Raw genomic sequence first — 23,635 nt, 5'->3', positions numbered from 1 at the left:
CAATCATCTACTCCCGCAATATGGCTGTAAGAAACACAAGATAAGCCCGCTACAATAGCTCCAATGACTGTACTGATTTATAATTCAAGGCCGCCACAAATACCATGAACATCACCGATTGGGTGAAACCCGGCGACAAGTCCGGCGAATTCAAGCGCCAGCAATCCGTCTTCCGGAACTGGATCTCTAGAGAGGCCGGAGCCCAATTCCCTCCAGAGAAGGGCCGGTACCATCTTTATGTTTCTTATGCCTGTCCTTGGGGTATGAAAGAGCTTCCAATGTAGTCAACACTCGATCAGTGGTTAACTATCTACTAGCTCATCGCACTTTGATTACGCGGAAGCTCAAGGGTCTCGAGGACTTCATCTCTTTCTCTTCGGTACATTGGCATCTTGGAGAAAAAGGTCAGATCTATCTCATGAGTTCTGGGGAAATTGCATTGTTCTAACACATCTCTTAGGCTGGCGATTTGTTACTCCCGATGAGAAACTGCCAGGGGAGAACACCATTCCTGATCCTCTACACCCGGAATTCACGCATCTCCGACAGATCTACTTCTCGAATGACCCAGACTACACAGGCCGGTTCACTGTCCCCGTTCTCTTCGACAAGAAGACCAAGCTGATCGTAAGCAACGAGGTATGAAAAACAATCCTCCCAAAAGAAAACCATTTCCAACTCATAATACTTACAAAACCAGAGCTCCGAAATCATCCGCATGCTTTACCACGAATTCGACGATATCCTCCCAGAGCAATACAAGAAAATCGATCTCTTCCCCGATGCTCTCCAAGCCGAGATCGAGGCTTACAACGAATGGATCTACAACGACATCAATAATGGCGTATACAAATCTGGTTTCGCAACCACGCAAGAAGCCTACGAGAAAGCTGTCACAACGCTCTTCTCCTCGCTAGACAAAGTCGAAGCACACCTCGCCAAGCAGCAAGCAGCCTCAAAGCCGTATTTCTTCGGCGATGAGATCACCGAGGCTGATATCAGACTCTACACCACCATCGTTCGGTTTGATCCGGTCTATGTGCAACATTTCAAGTGCAATCTGCGTGATATTCGCTCCGGGTTCCCGGCTCTCCATCGCTGGGTGCGCAGGCTGTATTGGGATGTTCCTGCTTTCCGGGATACCACTGACTTTGAGCATATTAAGCTCCATTATACTAAGAGTCACAAGCAGATTAATCAGTTTGCTATTACTCCTGTGGGGCCTGTGCCAGATATCCTTCCTCAGGATGAGGAGGTTAGGGCTGTGCAAGCGGCTAAATAAAGGTCTGATCCAGGAAAGGGTGGTGCGATTCGCGACCTGGGCAGTTTAAGAGCAGTCAGAATGGTATTCAAGAAATGTTCAGTGTATGTACTATCCAAGCATGTAGATTTTCTTGTATAAAAAAATGGAAATCAAAAAGTCCCGTGGTATTGTATCGACGCCTTGCCATGCTGATGTGGTTGATGGTGAGTTTCCCAGTGCCCTGTATCAAAGGTTGGTCAAAAGTACAGTTGTCTCAAGTGAGCACAACGTAGGCAATAGAAAGCAAATAAAAATTACAGTGAAGCCTTGTTGGCATCAACCAAATGTGAATGCAAAGAAATGAAAAAAGAAACCCCAATTGTGATACCCTGGTAATATGGCGAAGAGATCAAAAAAGAGAATGGGGTGCATCTCAAATGCACCCATGAGCGAGGGGGTGTGCCATGTCTGTAAATGGCCTTTGTGGGTATCTTGGGGACAATGCTTTTAAATGTCAAGCCAGTAAGTACCAAAGACCGATCCGAAGGCACCGGAATGAACGTGCCAGGGCAAAGGTCGAAAATGCATGCAAATGGCTTAGTTGTATCCGCGGGGGATGCAAGGAGGAAGTGGAAGTGAGGGCTTGTTCGGCAAATCATCGTAGGCCAAGCATGCGTTTCGAGTTCTCATAGACCACATAGCTGATTGACATGGCCGGTGCCACTTTGAGAAGGTTGGGTGTGAGACCTTTGTAAAGGCCACGAGGTCCCTCGGTTTTGAGTGTGATTTTTAGGACCTCCCCGATTCCTGTGTATGTAGGCGGATGCATGATTGTGCCCTGGGTTTGAAGTCGAGTTCGGAGAACGTTGAGGGGGTAGACAATCGAGGCGCTAAATCCTCCACTCATAGCACCAATTGCACCTGTTGCGAAGTTGCCGAGTGGTACGTCATCCTCATGACAGCCACAGTCACGAGCCTTTTTGGCTAGAAGTGTCCGTTTGAGGTATTCAAATGTTGATAGATCGATTGCGGCGTAGGGGAACATGCCCACAAGGCCAAGCGGGAGTCCTCGGAAGAAGCCAACGAAGCCATTTTTGCTCCACACCTTTTTTGCGGTAGCTGCGATGAGCCGGTTGCCTTTCGGGCCATCCTTCACGGTTTCACACTGCATGCGACTAGTGGTGATCGTAAGCGACAATGCTCCAGCAACTCACTTGGATCGATGTACTCACAATTTTAGGGTATCCAGGGGGTAGACAAAGCATCTAGTCACAATTAAAACCGATTTTTCTCTCATCATTGACACAAAAGACCTACTGGGCAACCATTCCACCAAAGCCACCGGACATGAACTGCGAAGTGGGAAGGAGTCGCTTGGGATCGTTATGTCCTTCGAGCCGTGCAAATGCTCTTTTCGCGGACTGTTTTCAGGTCAGCATTCGTCTCAATGTGTAGCGAAATCGAATATCAAGAGTACAAACCTCGTAGGCACCAAACTTGATCGCAGACTCCGGCATGACCTTGACCACGTTCAAGCCGTTCCCTACTTAAGTTAGTCGTTGCCGCTTCGAGTCCAGATCGACAATGCGACGAACCTGCGAACAAACTCCGTATTCCTCCAGCCCGCCATAGTTCCTTGAGAGCGTCGAACAATGTTCTGGACGCATTCCCCGCCGCAGCCAACGGGGCTCCCTCCTTCGCCGCCTTAACCGTTGATTTGACACCAGTTTGCGCAATGAGATAAACTTTGAGGCGATCGAGGGGGGCGGTAGCAGTTCTTGAAACGGCACCCGCAATTCCACCGGCAAGGAAGTAGCCTAGTTGAGGGGTATTCTCGGTCAACTTCCGTCCATAATATCGGAAAAACATCCGCATGGCGGTAGTCTGGGGAAGTGGCAACCACTCCAACTCCAAGTCGCCGTCTAGCGAGACAAGATCTTGCTCGAGAACGGGTCCCAACTTTGAGATATGGCTGGTTTCCGCGTGTGCTGAAGGAAGGAGGGAGGCCAAGGCGGGGAGGGACAAAATGTTGTACAAAAAGTGTGGGATGGCGAAAATGTAGGGTGAAAGAAACGGATGGTCTGTACCTAAACCCTGCAGGTCATTGATGTTGACATCTCCTTCCGGGTTTAGATTTCCCGTAGCCGTGTAGTATGAAAGGACGGCGTGTAGGTCGGTCGGGGAGTGGAGTGGGAGGAATAGAAGGAAATCCCTAAAACGAATCATAAGTCAGCCTAGACTATTCAGCCTGCAGTTGCCCAGTGAGAATGCATATACCTCCACTCTGTGTAAGAGATCACCCCGTCATGATTTTTGTCGACCTCGGCGAAAAACCGGTCCAACTTGGCGTTCGAAACCGTGACTCCGGAACGTGAAAAGGCATTCCGCAATTCTGTCTTGTCAATTTCTCCGTTCCGATCTCGATCAATGCTCTGGAACATCTGCCAGAGCCCGTTCTCGGTGTGGTTGAGAAATGCTCGGAATTCTGGTGGTGATTAGGATTGGACCAAATATGGACCAGGGCCTTCCCCGAATGGTGCCTAGGTGGTTCTCGTGAGCTTACCAGCTTGGTCGATCCGTCCATCGCCATTCGTGTCCACCTCCCGCACGACATTGACTACCATATCGTCTGCATTTTTTAAAGCTAGGAGGAGATTAGCCCAGCGCGCAGATATATAGCAAGGAACCCGGTCAAACTAACGATGATCGATTTTCTTTAGCCCCTTCTTTAACCCATTCAGGTCGATGTGGCCTTCCCGTCGTGTATCCAAAGTTTCCCAGAGTTTGTCGACTCGTCTGTCGCGTTCATATTTTGACTCTCCGGATGCCATAGTGAAAGTTGTTACCGAGCAACCATTATTTGGTCTTATTTGTTAGGGGTTTGAGAACCCGGGACCCCTAGTAGTTGAGGGGAAGAAAATCGAGGGGACATAAAAGGGATGACGTGAGGTGAAAGTTATGCCCGAGGTGAATACCTAGGTATGAATGGATAAATGACCTGATTAATAGGCGCCCGGCCATTTGACCGGCTTTGACTGCCATCGGATTCTCTCGCACGGGACCAGGGCCAAGCCCTACTATCCCTTTTTGGGATTGCAACCTGACCTCAAGATTAAGTTGATTCTTAGATTATTATAATATATCATGTTGTTTTGATTTGGTTTGGTTTTGCTTTTCTATTGCGTTGGTTCTGCATCTCATTTTCATTTGAATACGTGACCTGCGGAGTCAGCTATACAGCCCGGACTTCGGACCATGTCGTGACGGCTTTCTCAGTTACGAGCTTTGCATCATCAAACATTGAACTTTCAATATGGCAGCCAACTACTGGGCATCAACCCAGCGTCGACACTGGCTATTTTCGAGAGAGAAGTTAGCAGATATCCGTGAAGGATTACGGGAGAAGGATAAAGTTGCCCATTCGCAGTTCCCGTTGCCTGATCAACGGCTACTGAATATCTACTTTAACCAGCGTAGGTTTCGCTAATATGTCCATTGATTTGAATGTAGCTTCAGGCTAATTCAAATCATAGAGCTTATCAAGCTTGGCAAACGCATGTCCACCAGACAGCAGGCCATTGCAACAGCACAGGTGTATCTCAAGAGATTCTATACCAAGAACGAGATTCGACAGACAAGCCCATACCTTGTGCTCACCACAGCATTCTATCTCGCCTGTAAGATGGAAGAGAGTCCACAGCATATCCGCTTTGTGGTTGGCGAAGCGCGCGGCCTGTGGCCAGGTATGTGTCCATATAAAAAGCCATAAACAGACCAGACACTAACTATCCACAGAATTTATTACCCCGGATGTGGCAAAGCTCGGAGAATGCGAGTTTGCCTTAATATCCGAACTGAGCTCGCAACTCATCGTGCATCATCCTTATCGGACTTTGTCCGAACTTCAAACCGAACTATCACTCACCTCGGATGAAATCGCTCTCGCCTGGTCCGTTATCAACGATCATTATCTGACAGATCTACCACTCCTACACCCTCCTCATGTCATTGCGATCATGGCAATAATCGTTGCTGTTGTATTCAAGCCCACTCATCCATCTGCCTACCCTGGAACCGGACAATCGGCTTTGGCAGGCTCTATGAGAGATGGCGGTGGCATGCAGATGCTGGCCGCTTTGTCAGATAAAACCGGATCCGGTCCTCCCCCTAAAATTCAGAAGCTGGTCGGCTGGCTTGCGGAAAGCGAAGTCGATATCAAAGCTGTCATCGAATGTACACAAGAGCTGGTCTCGTTGTACGAGGTCTGGGAGCAATACAGCGAGAAGAGCTGCAAAGAGTTGCTTGGGAGGATGGTGAAGAGCAAGAACTTGGACAAGTGATGCCTTCCCTCATCTTGTACTTTAACATAACCGTTGTATCCCGGTCTCGTCTTAATATCCCAGATAGGCAGCTGGTCCACGTACGGCTGATTTACTTTTGGCCGGTTTCCTAGCCCCCTTCTTTTGCGGACACTTCCTACTGCCCATCTACCAAGGCATGGCTGGTAATAAGTTTTCAGGTCAAAAAGTCATCGACAGTAACGATTATAGCAGGAATCAGCTTGCAAGCCGAAGACAAGGTTGCGATGTGTGGCAATGGATAATCTTTGAGGAAAAGCTACGATATCTGTGAGACTACTTCCTTCATAGCCACCCTCCACTGTTGGAAAAATGGCAACCCAAACTCTTAAATTTGGGAGATCCGCTGTTCAGCCGGCGGAGCAGCCAATTCTCGTGGGTTAATTCGGGGTCACTTTGGACTCGAAGTTTATTCTGCGTACTTTGAGGGTCAACAACCATCTGAAATGTCTTTGCTCTCTCATTCGCATATATATCTAGCAGGTCAGACGACTTCCCTTCAAGAATAATCTCGTGTTTATCGCATAGGGCTTCGGAGTCAATCGGGCCTGTTGAAAGGCCCATAGCACCTATGGGCTAGTATGGAGTGAGTGTCAAAGACATGTCATAAATAGGGTGAAGAACTAACATTGTTAAGATGAGCTGCCTCCCCTACAAGCACACATCTTGCCTTTCTGAAAGTAGAAGCACACAATTGATGGACCCAATAGAGAGAAGACTTGATTACTTCTGCGTTGATTGGCCTAGGGCTAGGAAGCATTTTCTCCAGAACGAACATGAAGAAGAGAAAATGGAGGGGGCGGGTTTATACTTGCAGGTGGATACATCGAGCCTTCCCAATCAATGGATAGCTTCAAGACAGCAATCGGCCACCTCGATACCATTCGATGCCGTTCGATTATTGGTGCGGCGAAATGATATATAAAGTGGATTGGCGTCGATTCAGTTGGGTCGAATGTAAATTCCCTGCATACCTCTGTGTCTGCGATCACTTAGTCGACCAGCGCATTATGACCTCTGCTCATTAGATACATGCATGTAGCCCTCTTGTATCTCAATGTACATGCGCAGCTATAAGTATGTATGCATTTATATTATGTGACGTTACTATAGGAGAAAGAAAACCCGGATTGGAATGGCACCTGGGCATGGCCCTACTCCGTACTGTAGTCCAGAATAGATTTAAGTTTTCTAGGCAAAGGGTACATACATAGGTATATAGGTACATTTATGTAAGGTATGTTGGCAAAGGAACCGGTTATTACAGCGATAGAGACAACCTTGGAAGTTGGTTTTCATTAAATTCTGTATAAAGAGATTGACTTGCGACGATGGGCATAGAAATACTAGGTAAAATCTTGGAAATATAGGTTTGTGACCTAGGTAGGATATGCGGTTTCCAACCATCGAGGGGTTCGTCTTATCAAAGGCACTACTCTGTCCATACCTAGGTATGCTGTAGTATGTATGTAGGTAAGAATTACTCAAGCGTAATAAAAGTAGACCCAACCACAAAATAATGTTTAGAGAATGAGAATCTAGACTTATCTGTTTGTTGTATGTTGTCATGCTGTCATGCAGTGCAACAAGCATGGCCTCGACTCCGCAAATCGCGATTTCAATCCCGCCCATAGTCTGAAACCACCTTCCGGCTCGGAGCACAGAAACATTTGCCACGATGGGGTAGGTATCACATATTTACAATCCAACCAGGGCCACTAGAATAGTTGAAGATCGTGCAAGTCCCTTGCGCAGTGTATCTGGGGATCGGATCGCAGGATCACGGTCCCTCGCTGAATTACATATTTCTTGCATTTGGACCCCACGATCTCAAGCAGACACCAAATCATGCACCATGCATAGACGCTGGATAGATCAGCTGCATTAAGTCAAGCTTCAACGTTTACTGAGTAAAATACAACATAAATATGTGATATATCCGATCTCGGCAGGTGCGACTGCGCCCCGTGAGATTCTGTTCCAAATGGCCAAAGCCAAAGGGGCGGTGAAGCCGAAAACTGGAGAGCTTACTCCGTACGGTGGTACATTGTCTCTAGAGTTTGGGCTTGATCCTTTTTCGGCGCGGTGTAATAGAATGGAAGTTATCACTGGTGGAAAGATGGAAGCTCGGCACATCATGCAACAGGGTTATGTTCCAGTAGGCGCCGAGAGAGCATTTCCGAGTCCGTACCCCAATCAGGGACAAAAGGACCAGAATAAAACTAAACGGAAATCGCTAAAATATAAACACGTTAGAGAGTGTGTGGACTCACGGTTGATTTTCATTCGGTCGCATGGATATGCAGTGAGTCACGGGTAGGCAATGCTACCCAGCGAAAAAGCCAGAAGGCGCCTTAGGCCCCTGGCCTAGTCCGGATTCCGCATTAATCAACTCCGCTTTTGGAAGGGTGGGAGCTGATAAGGTAGGATCTCAAGGTCCCCTGCCAATAATAGGCGGGTTCATCTGCAGCTAGTGATGTGGGTGTGTCTCGAGACCAACAAGGTTTTGCTTTTCGAATTTTTGCGCTGCGTGTCGAAGGATTGGGGAATTCGTACGGGGGAGCCGATCAAAGCAAGATTCAGCCACTACCGATTCGGGCACCCTATAGGGGCAATGGAGGGGAATGTACCTGGGTAAAAGTCCATGCCCTGCACAGCCTGCAGCTAAAGGGGATCCGAAGGGCTGAGAAAAATTTCAGCTTCCCAACCCCTACAAGATATGAGGAACTGGGGGAGTATGGGGTTTTAGTCTTCCGGACAGCTCTACTGCATTTTCATTTGATGATATATCATTTGTATATTGTTTAGATTCGGCAATATCGGCAATCTCGGATCTAGATAAAAATATAAAATAAAATAAAAACTATGTGACGACAATTATCATTGTCCGAGGACAATCCTACCTAGAGTTCTCCCGATGCCCTTGGTATGTAGGCAGTGGCGGTCATCACTCAAAGATCTTCCTAATAGAGTAACGTTCTAATTGTCGACGACGTCACGTTTTTCACTCAGTATTTTGGTGGGCCGTTGAAGGTCCATTTTGGGAGGATCTACGAGTTCCCATTGGCTGTGAGGCTATTGCCACTTCGTTAGCGCTTTCGTCTGGTTGGTGCGTCGATGGAAGTGCCTTTTCATGACTGACAGTACAGGACCTGTAATTATCCATATTCTCTATCTTAAACACCCGACCAACTCCCTGAAATAGTAATATATGGTAATTACCATAACCATACCATCCCCCCATAACACACCCCTCCCCTCTTTTTCCCTTCGCCTCTTCCCACACATTCTCATTCTCATTAATCCTCCTTTCCTCTTTCAATCCCATCGATCTTTCCTATATTTTTCCTATTTTTCTTTTTTGTAACTTTCAATTTATCTTCTCTCATCTTCTCGTTTTCGATCTTCTCACACAATGTCTGCCTACTTCTATAACCAACAGCAACATCAGCAACACCCTCACCATGGTGCTCATATGCAATCTGCATCAAATACCCATCACGGACGCTCTCGTCGTGCCCCAAAGATGGCCTCTCAGAATGCTCAGCGTCAGTTCCGAGGAGTTAAGAGTATGCGGGAATTGGCGGAAGCTCCGGCTGTGACAGCCTTCCGTGCAAGATTCGAGGCTGGTCGCTCCTTTGATCTGGATGATGACCTCGAATTCTGTCCGGGTCTCCTGACTGAGGATGATGTATGTTGTGATTGGCGAATCTTCAAATCCCCTTATCCGTCACCCCCTTGAAGATCGCTCCAAATCTCAATTCGGATAAACCATTAAGGGGCCAATTTTGTTGACGTGCTTTGTAGCTGCACTCCATCCACTCCGCTTCCGACCGCTCCTCCCTCTCCAGCGGTTCACCGGACACCTCGCCTTTGCAGCACCAAATCCAACCGGTGCAGCAGGTGACCCCGTCCATCTCTTTGTCCCCCGCTCAAACAAACTCATACGTTCACCCTGGTGTTGCCGGCAACCCTAATCATGTCAACTACCAGCAGCCTGCGAACCGGACCCGCAAGGTCATTCCGATTATCAACCCCTCGACCGGAATGACCCTGTCGAGCCCGCCTTCATCGATCTCGCCCGCGATGATGCAGACTGCTCAGCGTCGATGGTAAGGGTGCCATCTGCCAAAGTCGTAGGCTGGTACCCTACATCTCCATTCGTCCATTGCACGTCCGTTATTTAAGCTGTTCTGCATCATCGGGGTCCCTTAATCGCAGGTCATAATTTTTTTTTCTCCACTTGCATTCTTGTTCGATACGTCTATTGCATTCGACACGACACCTGGAAAAATATTTGTTCCATGAACACGGCGACAAAAAAAATCTTCAAAAATTCGAAAACAAAAAACCGACCTGTACATACCCTCTCCTCTTCGCCGATTACGACCACCTTCGCCTCATATTCTAGATCCTTTGCGATACTCTTAGCTTGTTGCGAGCGACGGCGCCTGCGATTCAATACCTTGCATCCTTTTCCTACGATACCTCTTTCGTCTCTCAGGGAGGGACGAATACTTTCTTCGGCCTATGTTTCTTTTTCCCGGTCGGGCCACCGATGATGTACAGAACACACGTGCAGTGACATTGCTACTTGACGTTGCTTGTTCATGACCTTTGGAGTTGATTTTACCTTTTTATTTGGGAGGGGTTTGCGTGCCGACGACTTTGCCAGATACACCTCCGCTACTTCATTTTCTTTCTTCGATCTCTTTGTTTGGGTTTCTTTTTATTACCGGGGCGGGAATGGATATCATTTTCAAGGATCTAGAGGCGGAAACGATACACGTCTGCATTGCTTGGCACTGTTGAATATCTTGGGTTGTTTTTTATTTTGTTACCTTCTACTTTGCTCATCTTTTACGGATTGTTTCTGTACATGGAATTTGGGGATTGGTGAACAACGCTTCCTTGCCACTGGTATGTGGTTGGTTGGGTCTGGTAGCGAAACCATGGGATGTGGAGTTGTTTCTGTTTGAAATCGATATCCTTGGGGGTCTCTCGCGGTGTGCGAGTCTAGACCATTATGCACTTTAAAATGCTTTCGTTCTCTTTCATCTATTCTCTTGGTTCTGTATTTCTTTTGCCCTTTTGGGAACTCCCGGAGAGTTGTGACATTCCAAGGTTATATGATGTTGATTTACATATTAAGTTCAATCACATCTCTTATTTGTGTCTTCATGTCTTGTACGAAGCAATGTACTTGATCTCTTGGCTGCTGGGCATGTAGATGCAGCCTTTTGCTCCGAGTCATTCTAATGGCAAACACAAGTAGCCCGCCGCTCATATGCTGGCTTGGTTTGGGATAGTATCCTAAGGCTAGTAATGAAGGTTCTGCGATTTCCCTTGACTCCGCTTTGCAAATCCAATCAATATCACAAGCCGTGCTGAGAAAATATGTAAGGATATATATATATGGTGGAGTGGACAAAAGCCTCGCTCAATTCCTAAGGAATATATATATGCCTACATAGTCTTTTTGCCTACGAGGATTACGTCCCTTAAACAGCAAAACAAAACACACAAAAGTCATGACTAGATCTCCAATTAACATTGGTCACACCCAACAGTTTGATCGCCCGAAGATCAATGATGTGAGGCGAAGATGCTATTGTTCTATGCCCACAATGCAATGCCATTGTTCCAACAGGCAACCAGAGCAACAAAACTAAAGCAAACAAAAGAAAAGCCACACTTAATCCGTCACAATGGGAGATCTTTATAACCTCTCCAATCCGTTTCAAGTACGTCTTGCCGCCTGCATGATTGGGTCCCTACCCGCTAGCCCTTGTTTCAGGATGGACCAACGACATCCCGACACTGACAGGCCCTAAGGTCTCAGGTGTCAAACCCACGCGCCCAGGACAATCCCCCCACTTATCTAAGACGTCGCGTAACAGACAAATTACGGAATACTAGCAGGATATTCCGTATATAGATATCATCTACGTGCTCCGTGCTCCGTGCTAGCCTATCTGGCGCTTCTCCCGAGCCCCTGACCTGGACCTGACACATCCCGGGGCCCACGTAGTATACGTCGCTCTGGTCTTGGACTGATGGCGTCTACTGTGAAGCATGCCCAGCTCGGGCCAAGGGCTTTGCAGTACAGCACTTGCCTCCGATAGGTCGAGGTGAAATGCCAAGTACTGAAGAAAGAAACTCTTGCACTACAATATACGTACCTAGGGACTCCGTACTTCTTTTGGGTGGTTCTTGCCTTGGTTGTTTCCTCCTATGAAGGTTTCACTTTGTCTTGCTTTGTTTTGCTGATATTGTCATTGTCATCTTGTTTTCTTTTCTTCTTCTCTGCATTGTCCTCATTGTTCTCATCGTATTATTCTCTTTCTTTTCCTTTCCATTCTTGGCTGCAGGCATTCAAGTCAGGACTACTGCCTGCTAGCGTTCATTTTGGGACATTGGCATTGTCTTCCCATTCATTCAGCGATTTGGAACAAGCCTGCCCCTACAGATCTACGGACCTGCTGGAAATTCACTTTCTTTTTTTTTTTTTTTGGTCCTGTCTTCATCCTTGTGTTTCTTGTCCATTGCATTCTTTAATATCAAGTCTCAGGCTGGCCCTGATCTAATCACTCCTTTTTTTTTCCGATTTTGATATCCCAAATTGGGACTTCGGGCAAGATGCAATTCGTTCTTTTTCTCGCTATGCTCTTTTCGTTGAGCTTCAATGCTCTATCCCTGCCCGTGGATTCTCCGAATCACCTTCAAGGCCGGTCCTTTAAGGTACAGAGAGTCAAGCGCGATGGCTACGTTTCCCACGGACCCACGGCACTGCGCAAAGCGTACCGCAAGTTCGGAATTGATACAGCAAACCTCAATGGGGTTGATGTGAGCGACTTCCAGCCCTTTGAAACCAAGCATGCCACGCATGTGAAAGCTGCAAAGGAAGATGTGGAGGATTCTGAACAGACGGGTGCCGTAGATGCCACTTCTGTTGATGGAGACGTGGAATTTGTCTCGCCAGTCAATATCGGAGGCCAAACACTCGATATGAATTTTGACAGCGGCTCTGCTGATATGTAAGTTTCATATCTTGTTTTACCTTTGGGATAGTGGCTAGCATCTTTCAATGCTCCAGCTCACGAAACGAATATTCCGGACTAACGAATTGTCATGTAAGGTGGGTGATGAGCTCGAGACTTCCAAAGTCACTGCGAAACAGCCGAACGGTGTACGAACCGAGCAAATCCTCCACATTTGAAGAACTCAAAGGCAGCACATTCGAGATCCGGTACGGGGACTCCTCCTATGCCAATGGGCCCGTAGGCAAGGATGTTGTCTCGATTGGTGGTATCGAAGTCGCCGGGCAGGCATTCGGCCTTCCGACAGATGTTTCGCAAACATTCGCCGAAGACACCAAGTCTAACGGACTCGTCGGTCTTGGATTTTCTTCGATCAACACTGTCACGCCAGAGAAACAGAATACGTTCTTCGACAATGTCGCCCCCAACCTCGACGAGCCAGTCTTCACCGCTCGCCTTCTCAGCAACGGCGTCGGTGAGTATGAATTTGGAACCGTTGATCCGGAAAAGTACCGAGGCGTCATGGCCAATGTCAGTGTGGATTCATCCAATGGATTCTGGGAATTCGAGTCGGCACAATACGCCATAGGAGAAGGCCCCTTCCACCCGATCACTCGGGCACCCCAGGCCATTGCCGACACTGGCACCTCACTCATGATGGTTAGCCCTGAGGTTGCAGAAGCGTATTATAAGCAAGTCAAGGGTGGTTTATACGCCAAGAATGCCAACGGGTATATCTTCCCCTGTACCTCGAGCTTGCCCAGCCTATCCGTTGCGGTTGGGCCTGGTTATTCGGCTACCATCCCTGGATCGTTCATGAATTGGTCCGAGGTTGGAACCAACACGACTACTGGTGAAACGGGTGAGTCTTTCTTCCCTCCACTCCTTTAGGCTTCTTTGGGGTATGAGTTCTGGGCTAACCCTTGCTTTTCGATAGTGTGCTATGGCGGCCTTCAGTCGAGCGGAAGCTCAAGCATGGCGATCTATGGCGATGTGTTCTTGAAGGCCTTGTTTGTCGTCTTTGACAAACGCGGGCCTTCTTTGGGATTCGCGGCGCCTGCTTAAAGTAAAGAGGCCAAGATCTATCAGCCCCTGAAGTTGTGTGACGATGTACATATTAGAAAAAATCAAATCCACATTTCCACTTTTTCATGTGTTGGCAGCGATGCAGAGAGGAAGAAATTCCATAAGATACACAATAATACTGAACTTGGAAATTTTGATTTCTTCATATTCTCGTGGGTATGCGTTTTAGTTTTTATTTTCAGATATACCGAACACCTTCACATCCCTTACCGAACAGTAGCATTAGTCAAGCTCTTAACAGTACAAACACCACCGGAGGCAGCAACAAGCTTGCCAAGAGCAGGCTTGCCCTCCTGTCCATGGACAGAGGGAACAGCACTGCTATCAAAGGCGACCTCACGGTCCGCAGTGGTAGTGAAACCCGGCTGGAAAGTCTCCCAGACCTTCTTCTTAGGGTTAAGCTGCTTCTCAGGCTGGCCATCGTTCCAGCCCTCGAAGCTAATGCGCTCACCGGCAGGAGCATCAGCAGGGGGGTTAACGAGCTCGACAGGACCGGCGTGGGAGTCCTCGCCCTCCGCAACACGCGGGGAGGCAGCAAGAACCATCGCGCAAGACTTGACGCCACGCATGGTCACAGGCTTCAGGTTGCACACCGCAACGATCTTACGGCCCTGCATCTCCTCCAGCGGGACCAACCCGTTCAATCCGGAGCACACAGTCCGAACGGTCTTGCCGGTCTCCTCATCGAGAGAGGTGTTGTCGCTGCCCGGGGCGTCACCGCAGTCGATCGTGGAGACGTACAGCGAGTCCGCGTTGGGGTGGTTGACGGCGCGCAGGATGTGTCCGACGCGCAGGTCAATCAGTGATGGGGCCGGGGGCGCAGCAGGGGCAGGAGCGGGCTTGGGAGCCTTCTCTTTCTTCTCCTTCTTTTCCTTCTTGTTGGTTTTCACGGGGGCGCCGTCGGCGCCGGCCTGGGTCTGGGCTTTGGCGGCTTGCTCGGCCTTGCCTTGGCCGATGACGAGGGGCTTGGACTCGTTGTTGGCATCTGGGTTCTGGGCGCTGGCCTTTTCGCGCTTCTTGCGCTCTTTCTCCTCCTTGGGGTCGACGGGCTTGGGCACGAACTTGACGTCGTTCACGTCGATGGCGATCTTCTCCTCGTCGGGGATTTGGAGGGAGAATAGACGGCCGTTCTGCACAAAGTCGATGTGACGCACGATGTGGTGGTAGCCCTTTTCGCCGGTGCGCTCTTCGGGGGTCCATTTCTCAACGAGAGGGGCCAGGAGGGCGTAGATGGCAATGTCGGCGACCGAGGGCTTCGCGCCGAGGAGGGTAGTGCGGGTGGCGAGGTGGATGTTCAGCTGGTCGAGAATTCCAGTAGTGACATCCTTTTGGTCATTGGCGAGAGAAGTCTTCAGGCCGGAGACGGTGTTAAGCCATTGCTTGATGTCGGCTTCCTCTGCCTCATTGAAGGTGACACGAGGGAAGATCTTGGCCGAGGCGTGGAGGTAATCGGGCTCGGTGGAATCGGGAGAGATTACGGCGGGGTACGACCGGTAGAGAAGGGAGAGGAGAGAGGTCTCGGGAGCTGCTGCCGTCGCCATGGTGTATGTTCGTGGAGGGGTTGGGAGTGGAAGAAGAGAAAATCGAGGAGGGGCACGAATTTGTGTCAACGATTGGACCCGCGGGGTTGTCAGTCGGGCCCGCAATAGGGTCGACCTGAGAGAATTCAGCTTGATGGCGATCCCTTTTATATAGGGATCTGGTGAGATTTAACTGCTTAAATAAATATTAATTCGCCAAAGCAATCGCCTATGGTTCTTTTCCCTGCCCAGGTGGCCGTGCTCTGGCTGACTCAGCAGCTGCCAGCTCAGGGCACAGTAGGTACCTACCTATGTAGGTAGACAGACCTTGTCTTCATTGTCGGCGTTAGGACCAAGGTCTTTTTGATCATGACTCCCAATATACGACAGTCCTCTACTGTTTGAAAATTACAACGTCAAATTTAGCCTTCAAGAAGAGGAAGACAAGCTCCTCGAACTAGACTATGTTGGACAGCAGATAGATGAAGCCTAATTCAGCAGTTGCTCCTATGCTATATCACCTTGGCTTATGTTGAATAGAGACCGGCTAGCTTGATAAATCAAAGGGATTGCATAGCACTTTCTTCTGTTTTGCTCGTTTCACACGGCCCACCAATCATCCATGAAGCAAATGAGCAATTGACTTTCAACATACCGGGTGAGTCTGCCATTTGACATAAATACCTGCAGCCAACATCTGCTGCCGCGGTGTTTTACCCCCGTCCATTCCAATATCCGGGTCGGCACCGGCTTTAGCAAGCATTCTAATGATGTCCTTATGGCCGATCTCTATAGCTTCCAATAAAGCGGTCTTGCCTGTGCTGGTTCTCTTGTTGACGTCGAGGCGCTTCGATTTCAGCAAGGATTTCACTGTCAGTCGCCGTCTGAGACGAACAGCAAACAATAGTGGGAAATCATCCTTTGGACCGAGACTAGGATCAAGCCTATCCTGCTCTAGGAGGATACGAGCCATGCGATACCGGTCGATGCTGATGCAGCCCCCAAGTGGTGTTTCCCCCTCATTGTCTTGGGCATTGATATCGACCTTGTCTGGCATACGGACAACTTGCTTGGCAAATTTCAGAGCAGTCTGTAGGTGGCCCCTCCTAGCTGCAGCATGCAGTGGTGTGCAACCATCATCGTCACGCTCATCGATCTTGACTCGTCGGTCTGCAAGAAGAATATCAAGCAGAATACTCCGGTTAACTGCTCTGACCGAGCTCTCGCTGAATAACATGTGCAAAGGGGTGCAACCGTGCACATCTTTTGCGTTTGGGTCTGCACCTACGTTGAGCAATACCTGCATGATATCAGGTTGATAATAGAAGCATGCTAAATGAAGCGGCGACCACATGTCCGGAAAGGACCCCGCACAGTTCGGGTCAGCCCCATGGTCAAGGAGGAGCTTGACATGCCGACACGTCATTTCTGGCTTAAGACGTGGCTTCCACAGCGGTACTTTTTGAATGGCTATGCATAGCAAAGAAGAACCGTCCTTAAAACGATAGTTGGGGTCAGCCCCCCACTTCAAACAGTTTTCGGTGGATCTCCAGTCAGGTTCATCATATCTCCACCAAATGCGATTTCGTAGGACACGTAGGATATATTTGATTAGTCCCCTTAATGCACATCCGAGCAAGCCATCTTTGGAAACTAGGAACTGTATCAACTTGGCATTTTTGTTGCTCACCATGTGAAACAATGGGTCTGTACTCCATGGCGCTGTCTCCGGAACATTAGAGAGTACCCCAATTGCCTTGATGAATGATATTCTCTTATTTCTTCGCAGACTTCGTTCAAATGCGCGCAGGTCCTGCATCCCTCGCTGGCAAAGCCGGCCACTCAAGATGTGATAGAGTCCACGATTTGCTCTACAAAGATTGTACAGCTCGTTGTCTGATAGTTCATGCTCAATAAGCAGCATCAGTTCTGCGGGTAGGTCAAGGATTGATTTCCCCCCAAGTTGTGATCTCCAACATCGCTCCAGTGGCGGCGAGGCTAGATCAACCATCCTTTGAATTGCTTTTTTCACTCGGTACTCCTTCTGTGTCCATATTCCAGGATAGCAGGCAATGCCATTGCTCGACTGAGTGGCTTTGGGAAGGGTAGATCCCGTGTCATAGTTCCGCACAATAAATGTAATCAGAACCCTCTGGTCCGGATGCAAAAGACCAGACCAGGATTTCTCTGCTTGAAGGAAGGCCTCGAGAAGGTGGGCCAAACGGATGGCTTCCGCTGGCAGTTTCGGAAGAACCGGGATATCTGGTTTTGGCATATTTGTTGAGGTACGAAGCAAGAGAGATGGAGAAACCGTGAAGAAGATAGGTGATGATGAATCTATGGAAAGAGGCTGGTATATAAGCCATCAACATGACAAACGGGCAAGCTAGGCAAATGCTCAAAGAGCTCAGTCCGCATACACAGAGACAAACATATACCCTATATGCGTTGCATGTCAACAATATTGCTAGATAGTATTTCTGTGCTTTTTGAAGGCTGTAAAGGTTGCTGAAGGGGTGTCTCAACTTTACGGACAGATTGCCTAGGAGTGGTCATAGTGAGGTAGTAGATGTAGTAGATGATCTAAACACTACCTACCTAGGTAGGTACCTAGGTAGGTACTATCATTAATTGGTAATTCTTATAATTGTGCTCTAGGGATATTTCGAAATTAAGTTGATCTGGAACTAAACGACTCTAGTGACCATCTAGTAGCAATCCCGGGTCCTAGATCAGTACAGCAATGGAAAGGGAATAAAATCTGGCTAAAATCTCACTCGCCTTTTCCTACTTTCGTCTTCTTCTCTTGCTTGGGCGCATTACCTCAAGATCGATGCCTGCTTGAAATATTGTTTCTCTTGGAGTTAGACCAGTGCTATCTTGCATGTCCAGCTCAGCACCAGCTTGGACTAGCAGTTTGATTATTATTTTTGAAGTTGGCAATGTCAAAGCCAGACGCCCATTGTTGTCTTTCCGGTTCGGGTCGGTTGCCTTTTTGTTTAGTAAACTCCGCACTATCGCTTCCTGACGATTCGAAACGGCAGAAAACAAAGGCAAGTACGCAGTATTACCATTCGGGTCAACGTGGCTCCGCGACAGCAACAGCTTGGCAACTTTTGTGTTTCCACCCTCCACCGAATGATACAGTACCGATTTCCCAAGGACGTCTTGGGAATTGATATCAACATTGGGATTTTTGAGCAACTCTTTCACAAACCAAGCAGAACGGCTTCCGGTAATGCCGGCAGCAATACTCAACGGCGTACGGCCATTCTCGTCACGCAGGTTGATGTCAATGTCTGGAGCTTGAAGAAGGACATTGAATGTGTCTTTGTAGGAAGGCTGGGAACTAGGACAACGGGAATCAGGACAACGGTTTCCCTGGCTTGCCCGAATAGCCACGTGAAGAGGCGCTTCTCCATAGAGACCAACTGCATTTGCATTGGCACCATGTTTGATCAATTCTCTCACAATAAGTGACTTGCCCATGGAACTGCATAGGGAGACGGCCACATGGAGTGGCGAGGTTTCGTCGGATATGTGGATACACGGGTCAGTCCCGTACTCGAGCGAAAAGTGGTCATTACTGACATTTTCTGCTTGCTCTGAAAGACAGTACCTGTTCTGTATATGGATACCAATTTTCTCCGTCCCAGGGAACATAGTACGGTTGTCCATCTCCATCCTAGGGAACAATTTCCACGTGGACTCTTTACCCATTCTTTTGGGAACCCTCGAGAGTGCTTCGACTGCCTTTTCGAACATTGCTAGCAAACAGTGGTTTAAGCTCCATTCCAGTGCCTTAAGAGCCATATCTGGGTTTCTCCAGAGCTCACGGCCTATCACGTTGTAAAGACGGCGATTAAGTTGGCACAGTATGGCGAGAAACTTTGCCGGCAACAGAGCTGCAATGCGCTGCAACAATTCGTTGGGCAGATCAAGTATTGATGTTTTGCAGACTTGTTTCTTCCAATCATCAAAAGCATCTGTCATGAAGATTCGCTTAGCGTCTATGAGAATGTATTTCGCTGCCTTATGCCCTCGTCCTCTATGGGTCCGCCATGTCTTCGGGAAAGGGAATTGGCTCGACGTGTTCAATGCAAAGTTTCGAATAGTGGAAATAGACACGCCAGAATTGCTGATACTTGTCCGTCCTGGCTCAGAATAATTCATGACGATGAAATTAATCAGATCCACCTCATCGGGCCTGAGCCTGGCTGACCACCGAGGGTTTGAATGAATGTATCCAAAGACACGGCATACTGCTTGGATTGCATTGGTTGTTTCGGGGTCCAATGGAGCAAGAGGGTTTGCATAAATGTGTCTAAAGACACGGCATACTGCTTGGATTGCATTGGTTGTTTTGGGGCCCAATGGAGCAAGATTAGACAACGACATACTGTGAGGAACCGAGTGGGTGCTGGTGGGCGTATGTTTGAGGAAGGTCTTGCTGGCAGATACTGCAATCATACTTAAGGCTGTAGAGCTGATCATCATGCAATAATCTATCTTTACTCTGGTATTGATATCTTGCGGTACGGGTTGTCTTTACGGACTACCATAGTCAGTCTGAGCTTATATGCGAAGTTTGTCGGCATCTGATAATCCAATCTTATAATGGTCACTGCATCTCAATGGCATCTGTTCAACAGTAAATTAGGGGCTCTTCTTGACAGTCCCCAGAGTGCCATCGTGTCTTCTGGTTTTATGCACAATCCCACCTACGCAATCCAAAAGGGGCTTAGATATGTTGTATGTAAATCCAACCCTCATCAGCCTTCCATTGGAAGTGTGTGCACTGGCCAAGGGCTTATCCTAAACTGCATTAGCGTGTCTCAGTTATTGTCTGTGATTGGTCAATTAAATGACGCCAAAATGAGTCATGATGAGTCGTGGGGAACAGCCGATAGCCAACCAATAACATGGTGCTTACTGTGGGCCCATGTGGTGCTGCGGTTCATCCCTTGGTCTCCCGATTCTTTTATATGGCCTGGCCTTGTCTTTCATTTTCTTCCTCAGGACACGACTCCGGTAGAGTCGACCTTATTCCCAGTTACCCTAGGGTACCCCTTCATCACCTTCATATTGAGCGTCACGGGTCTGCAAAGGCCCGTCTAAGAAATCCAGCGATGCCGGCCTGCGGATGTTCAAGCGCCGCGGCAGCGATCCAGACCTCCACCTACTGGTTCCAACCCGCCCAGCACCGGCACGCAGGAACGCCATCAAGGGCCTGCTGAATATTCGCCATGGGCGAGTCTTCATCCGTACAGTGATAATGACCTCTTCTCGTCGCTGGCGCCGCCGTTGGAAGGCTTTCCCTCGGCTGTGCCGGTCTGTCAATCCTTCGATACCCTCACGCGCGAGTCGGCACTCTGGGCAGAACCCGATCTGTCCTTTACTGATGCCGACTGGAATTTCATATCTGTGAACCATTCGACGCCATGCCCTCCCGACTATGACGGTGGCGATGTCCCCGTCATGGACCTCGGGTATGGGTCTGTGGCTGCTTTCAATTCTCTTTCGGATTCCGGCTCAATCGAGCACCAAAACTATGTTTCTGCCTCTCTTGCTCCTAGTTCCACCAATTCACTAGGTATGATCATACTCCCCGATCAGGTCAATGGAGTCTAGTTTCTAATGTTTTACAGATGGCCACTCGCATCCTTCCCCTATCTCTCCGTTCCCTGCTCCCGTCTCTACTTCTCTCTCCAGTCCCTCTACCTCCCAAGGCGATGACACTCTAAGTCGTGTTGATTCGTCAAGGGTAGAAAAGCGGAAACTTAACACCCTCGCGGCGCGGAGGTGTCGGCAGAGACGTGTGGATCGAATGAAGGAACTTGAAGCCGAGTTGGAGAAGGTCCGGAAGGAAAGAGATGATTGGCGACTTCGATGTTCAAAGCTCGAAGGTGAAACGGATGCTTTGAAGGGTCTTCTCACTCGCAAGAGCCAGGATACGTAGTTATGTACTCGAGAATTGGAGCTGGTTTCTGAAGTAACGAATTCGATTGTTTTTGGACCCGTCTCTACACATGGTTATCTTTATTCCTTTGTTTTAAAGTCTTGCTATAAGATTTTTATTTTTGGGTGCAGAGATCCCCACCGTCAGACTTGTCCCTCTACATCGGGCACCCCCGCAGAGAAGCCCTCGCCCTAGGTCATGTGCATCAACGTCGGTTGTACATGTCCAGATATGTACGTAGGCATGGGGTGTTTGCCTTTGATCTCTTCCCCTGGTGATTCAGGTGGACGACGCCCCGTGACTATCTTTGCGGGGTTTGGTCAAAGAGATGTTCTCCCCAGTCCAAGACATGCCCAACCGATTGTATCACTCACATTATTGAATTGGAGCCTTTCCTCATTATTCGTGCAACATCCCAGCCTTGGAACCTTTCAATAGAATTACACCTCACTTTACTCCAACTAGCAGACTCTATTCTTCGGTCCGTTCTATAACACTCCAACAGATTACCGGCTGACCAACCATCATGAGAGCTGTGCGATTCCATGGAAGAGGCGATATCCGCGTTGACGAGGTCGAAGAGCCAATCTGTGGTAATGGCCAGGTCAAGGCAAGCTTACCATTGCTGCTCATAACGTTACCCCCGAGGTTGAGTCTTGAGTCTCTAACAAGGAACCTTGGTCTTGACAGATTCGACCTGCCTTTGTCGGATTATGTGGCAGTGGTAAGTAACATGCTCGAAACACACCGTTAGCCAGTCATCCCTAATCCAACCCAGATATCCATGAGTATCTTGCCGGCCCAATGATCGTGCCTGTCACCCCACATCCATTAACCGACGAGAAGCTGCCGACCACTCTGGGCCACGAGTTCAGTGGTACAGTTGAAGAGATCGGGTCAGGGGTTACAGGGTTCAAGGTCGGAGATCGGGTTGTAGTCAAGCCCAACCTCTTCGACGGCACGTGTTCGAACTGTTCATTGGGCATATTCAATTGCTGCGAGAGAGTTGCATTCATCGGGTTCAGCAGTAAGCCATACTCAGGCCTGCGGCCAAGTCCCGATATTGACGGCCACAAGGTCAGGCAGGTGGTCTATCAGACCACTTAGTCGTGGACAGCAGACATGCTATTCCGCTACCGGAGTCCATTCCACTCGACATCGGTGGTAAGAATAGCGTTTTTCGTTTCAGGTTGTGTTCTACTTGTCTCAGCTCTGACGGCTTGGTGATACAGCCCTGGTGGAACCTCTCGCCGTCGCATGGCACGCTGTAAGCCGCAGTCCTTTGCAGAGAAATGACACTGTACTTGTGGTTGGGGCTGGACCAATCGGGTTGGCTATTATCCAGGTACTGAAAGTCAAAGGTATTACCTCAATTGTCGCCGTGGAGGTCTCTGAGCGACGACGTGGATTTGCCCTGGCCCTGGGTGCCACCGAGGTCCTTAATCCCGTTGATGTGGATGCGGTTACGCAGATACGTGCCTTGACAAAGAACGCGGGTGCAGATGTTGTATTCGAGTGTTCCGGAGCTCAGGCTGGGCTTGATACTGCGGTCGCTGGTCTTCGGGTACGTGGGACGATGGTCGTCGTTTCCTTGTGGGAACATAGGCCTACTATCGATACTTTTGCTGTTGTGTTCCAGGAGAAGAATGTCATAGGGGCTGCTCTTTATGATGATGGGGACTTCGAGGCTGTGATGGATGAAATTGCTTCCGGTATGCTCTGCTACTACTCAATTTGCTGTCTTTACTTCCTAATTAGGTATGTGTCTGCTGATTTCTTACTTCTCTGATATAGGTGGTATTCAGCCTCGCCCGATGATCACAAGTAAGATCCGAATGGAGGATGTGGATGTGAGAGGGTTCAAAGCTCTCATCGAAGAAAGAGATAAGCATGTAAAGATCCTGGTCGACATTTCTGCATGAAGCACGCGGTTAGCATATGGGCCTATCTCCTAGGTACCGGCTTTTGATCTAACCTGGGAAGGGTACCTAGGTACAATTAGCAATACACCCAATATTTAACCCATGACCAACAAGATCCAACATAAGATAAGAATCTTGAAATAGGACATTCGGTTAAGCCCAGTCTTAATTAGCAGTATGCTTCCTGCATATTTTTTAATGTAACCCTAAGAATCCAGCTAATTCAGTCCAATCCTATATACCAATATAGGGCATAGCTGTTGTATTCAACATAACGAGCAAGCATCACAAGAACAGTGGCGATTCAATCCAGGTTAGCTCCGGTCGGGTGCCATTTATTTTTTATTTTATTTTTTATTTTTGGGAATTGATTTTGTCTTGAAACTCCCATTGTTTTGGTTTTGGCTTTCTTTTCTTTTTTTATGTTTCACGAAACGTTGATGCAGCCTTGGACTATGTCTGGCAATGATTTATTGTACATCTTGATACCTGGATGGTTACTTCTGC

General features: G+C 48.4%; 10 protein-coding genes across 10 annotated transcripts; 6 read left to right on the top strand and 4 right to left on the bottom strand.

The window, feature by feature from the left end:
- Positions 1–104: 104 nt before the first annotated feature.
- On the top strand, positions 105–1,282 carry N7525_006756 (glutathione S-transferase family protein; the record flags this gene model as incomplete). Its single annotated transcript, XM_061213824.1, has 3 exons — positions 105–261; positions 461–639; positions 701–1,282. 3 exons carry the CDS (start codon positions 105–107, stop codon positions 1,280–1,282), a joined length of 918 nt encoding a protein of 305 aa, XP_061068255.1.
- A 616-nt stretch (positions 1,283–1,898) lies between these two features.
- On the bottom strand, positions 1,899–4,074 carry N7525_006755 (calcium-binding mitochondrial carrier protein; the record flags this gene model as incomplete). The annotated part of the gene is made up of 8 exons (XM_002567260.1): positions 1,899–2,418; positions 2,476–2,508; positions 2,561–2,664; positions 2,725–2,786; positions 2,839–3,455; positions 3,521–3,728; positions 3,807–3,887; positions 3,945–4,074. 8 exons carry the CDS (start codon positions 4,072–4,074, stop codon positions 1,899–1,901), a joined length of 1,755 nt encoding a protein of 584 aa, XP_002567306.1.
- A 482-nt stretch (positions 4,075–4,556) lies between these two features.
- On the top strand, positions 4,557–5,583 carry ssn8 (cyclin-dependent protein serine/threonine kinase regulator SSN8; the record flags this gene model as incomplete). The annotated part of the gene is made up of 3 exons (XM_061213823.1): positions 4,557–4,716; positions 4,777–4,986; positions 5,039–5,583. 3 exons carry the CDS (start codon positions 4,557–4,559, stop codon positions 5,581–5,583), a joined length of 915 nt encoding a protein of 304 aa, XP_061068254.1.
- A 3,433-nt stretch (positions 5,584–9,016) lies between these two features.
- Positions 9,017–9,717, top strand: N7525_006753 (DUF4452 domain-containing protein; the record flags this gene model as incomplete). Its single annotated transcript, XM_002567256.1, has 2 exons — positions 9,017–9,292; positions 9,409–9,717. 2 exons carry the CDS (start codon positions 9,017–9,019, stop codon positions 9,715–9,717), a joined length of 585 nt encoding a protein of 194 aa, XP_002567302.1.
- A 2,523-nt stretch (positions 9,718–12,240) lies between these two features.
- N7525_006752 (pepsin-like aspartic protease) lies at positions 12,241–13,706 on the top strand (the record flags this gene model as incomplete). The annotated part of the gene is made up of 3 exons (XM_002567255.1): positions 12,241–12,638; positions 12,740–13,503; positions 13,579–13,706. The coding sequence occupies 3 exons, from the start codon at positions 12,241–12,243 to the stop codon at positions 13,704–13,706; spliced, it is 1,290 nt and encodes a 429-aa protein (XP_002567301.1).
- Positions 13,707–13,933: 227 nt separating this feature from the next.
- Positions 13,934–15,268, bottom strand: N7525_006751 (putative cofactor for methionyl- and glutamyl-tRNA synthetases; the record flags this gene model as incomplete). Its single annotated transcript, XM_002567254.1, has 1 exon — positions 13,934–15,268. The coding sequence occupies one exon, from the start codon at positions 15,266–15,268 to the stop codon at positions 13,934–13,936; it is 1,335 nt and encodes a 444-aa protein (XP_002567300.1).
- A 373-nt stretch (positions 15,269–15,641) lies between these two features.
- Positions 15,642–16,673, bottom strand: N7525_006750 (uncharacterized protein; the record flags this gene model as incomplete). The annotated part of the gene is made up of 2 exons (XM_061213822.1): positions 15,642–15,704; positions 15,903–16,673. 2 exons carry the CDS (start codon positions 16,671–16,673, stop codon positions 15,642–15,644), a joined length of 834 nt encoding a protein of 277 aa, XP_061068253.1.
- A 1,361-nt stretch (positions 16,674–18,034) lies between these two features.
- Positions 18,035–19,645, bottom strand: N7525_006749 (uncharacterized protein; the record flags this gene model as incomplete). The annotated part of the gene is made up of 1 exon (XM_002567252.2): positions 18,035–19,645. The coding sequence occupies one exon, from the start codon at positions 19,643–19,645 to the stop codon at positions 18,035–18,037; it is 1,611 nt and encodes a 536-aa protein (XP_002567298.2).
- Positions 19,646–19,864: 219 nt separating this feature from the next.
- N7525_006748 (uncharacterized protein) lies at positions 19,865–21,206 on the top strand (the record flags this gene model as incomplete). Its single annotated transcript, XM_061213821.1, has 3 exons — positions 19,865–19,999; positions 20,375–20,840; positions 20,896–21,206. The coding sequence occupies 3 exons, from the start codon at positions 19,865–19,867 to the stop codon at positions 21,204–21,206; spliced, it is 912 nt and encodes a 303-aa protein (XP_061068252.1).
- Positions 21,207–21,732: 526 nt separating this feature from the next.
- Positions 21,733–23,128, top strand: N7525_006747 (2,3-butanediol dehydrogenase; the record flags this gene model as incomplete). Its single annotated transcript, XM_061213820.1, has 6 exons — positions 21,733–21,934; positions 21,985–22,233; positions 22,314–22,370; positions 22,439–22,770; positions 22,846–22,918; positions 23,001–23,128. 6 exons carry the CDS (start codon positions 21,733–21,735, stop codon positions 23,126–23,128), a joined length of 1,041 nt encoding a protein of 346 aa, XP_061068251.1.
- Between the last annotated feature and the right edge of the window lie 507 nt (positions 23,129–23,635).

Source organism: Penicillium rubens (assembly GCF_028828025.1).
Source record: "Penicillium rubens strain IBT 27055 chromosome Unknown utg000003l_segment0_segment0, whole genome shotgun sequence".
NCBI lineage: Eukaryota > Fungi > Ascomycota > Eurotiomycetes > Eurotiales > Aspergillaceae > Penicillium > Penicillium rubens.
The sequence above is the reverse complement of the archived record's forward strand: the minus strand, read 5'-3'. Positions and strand labels throughout refer to the sequence as shown.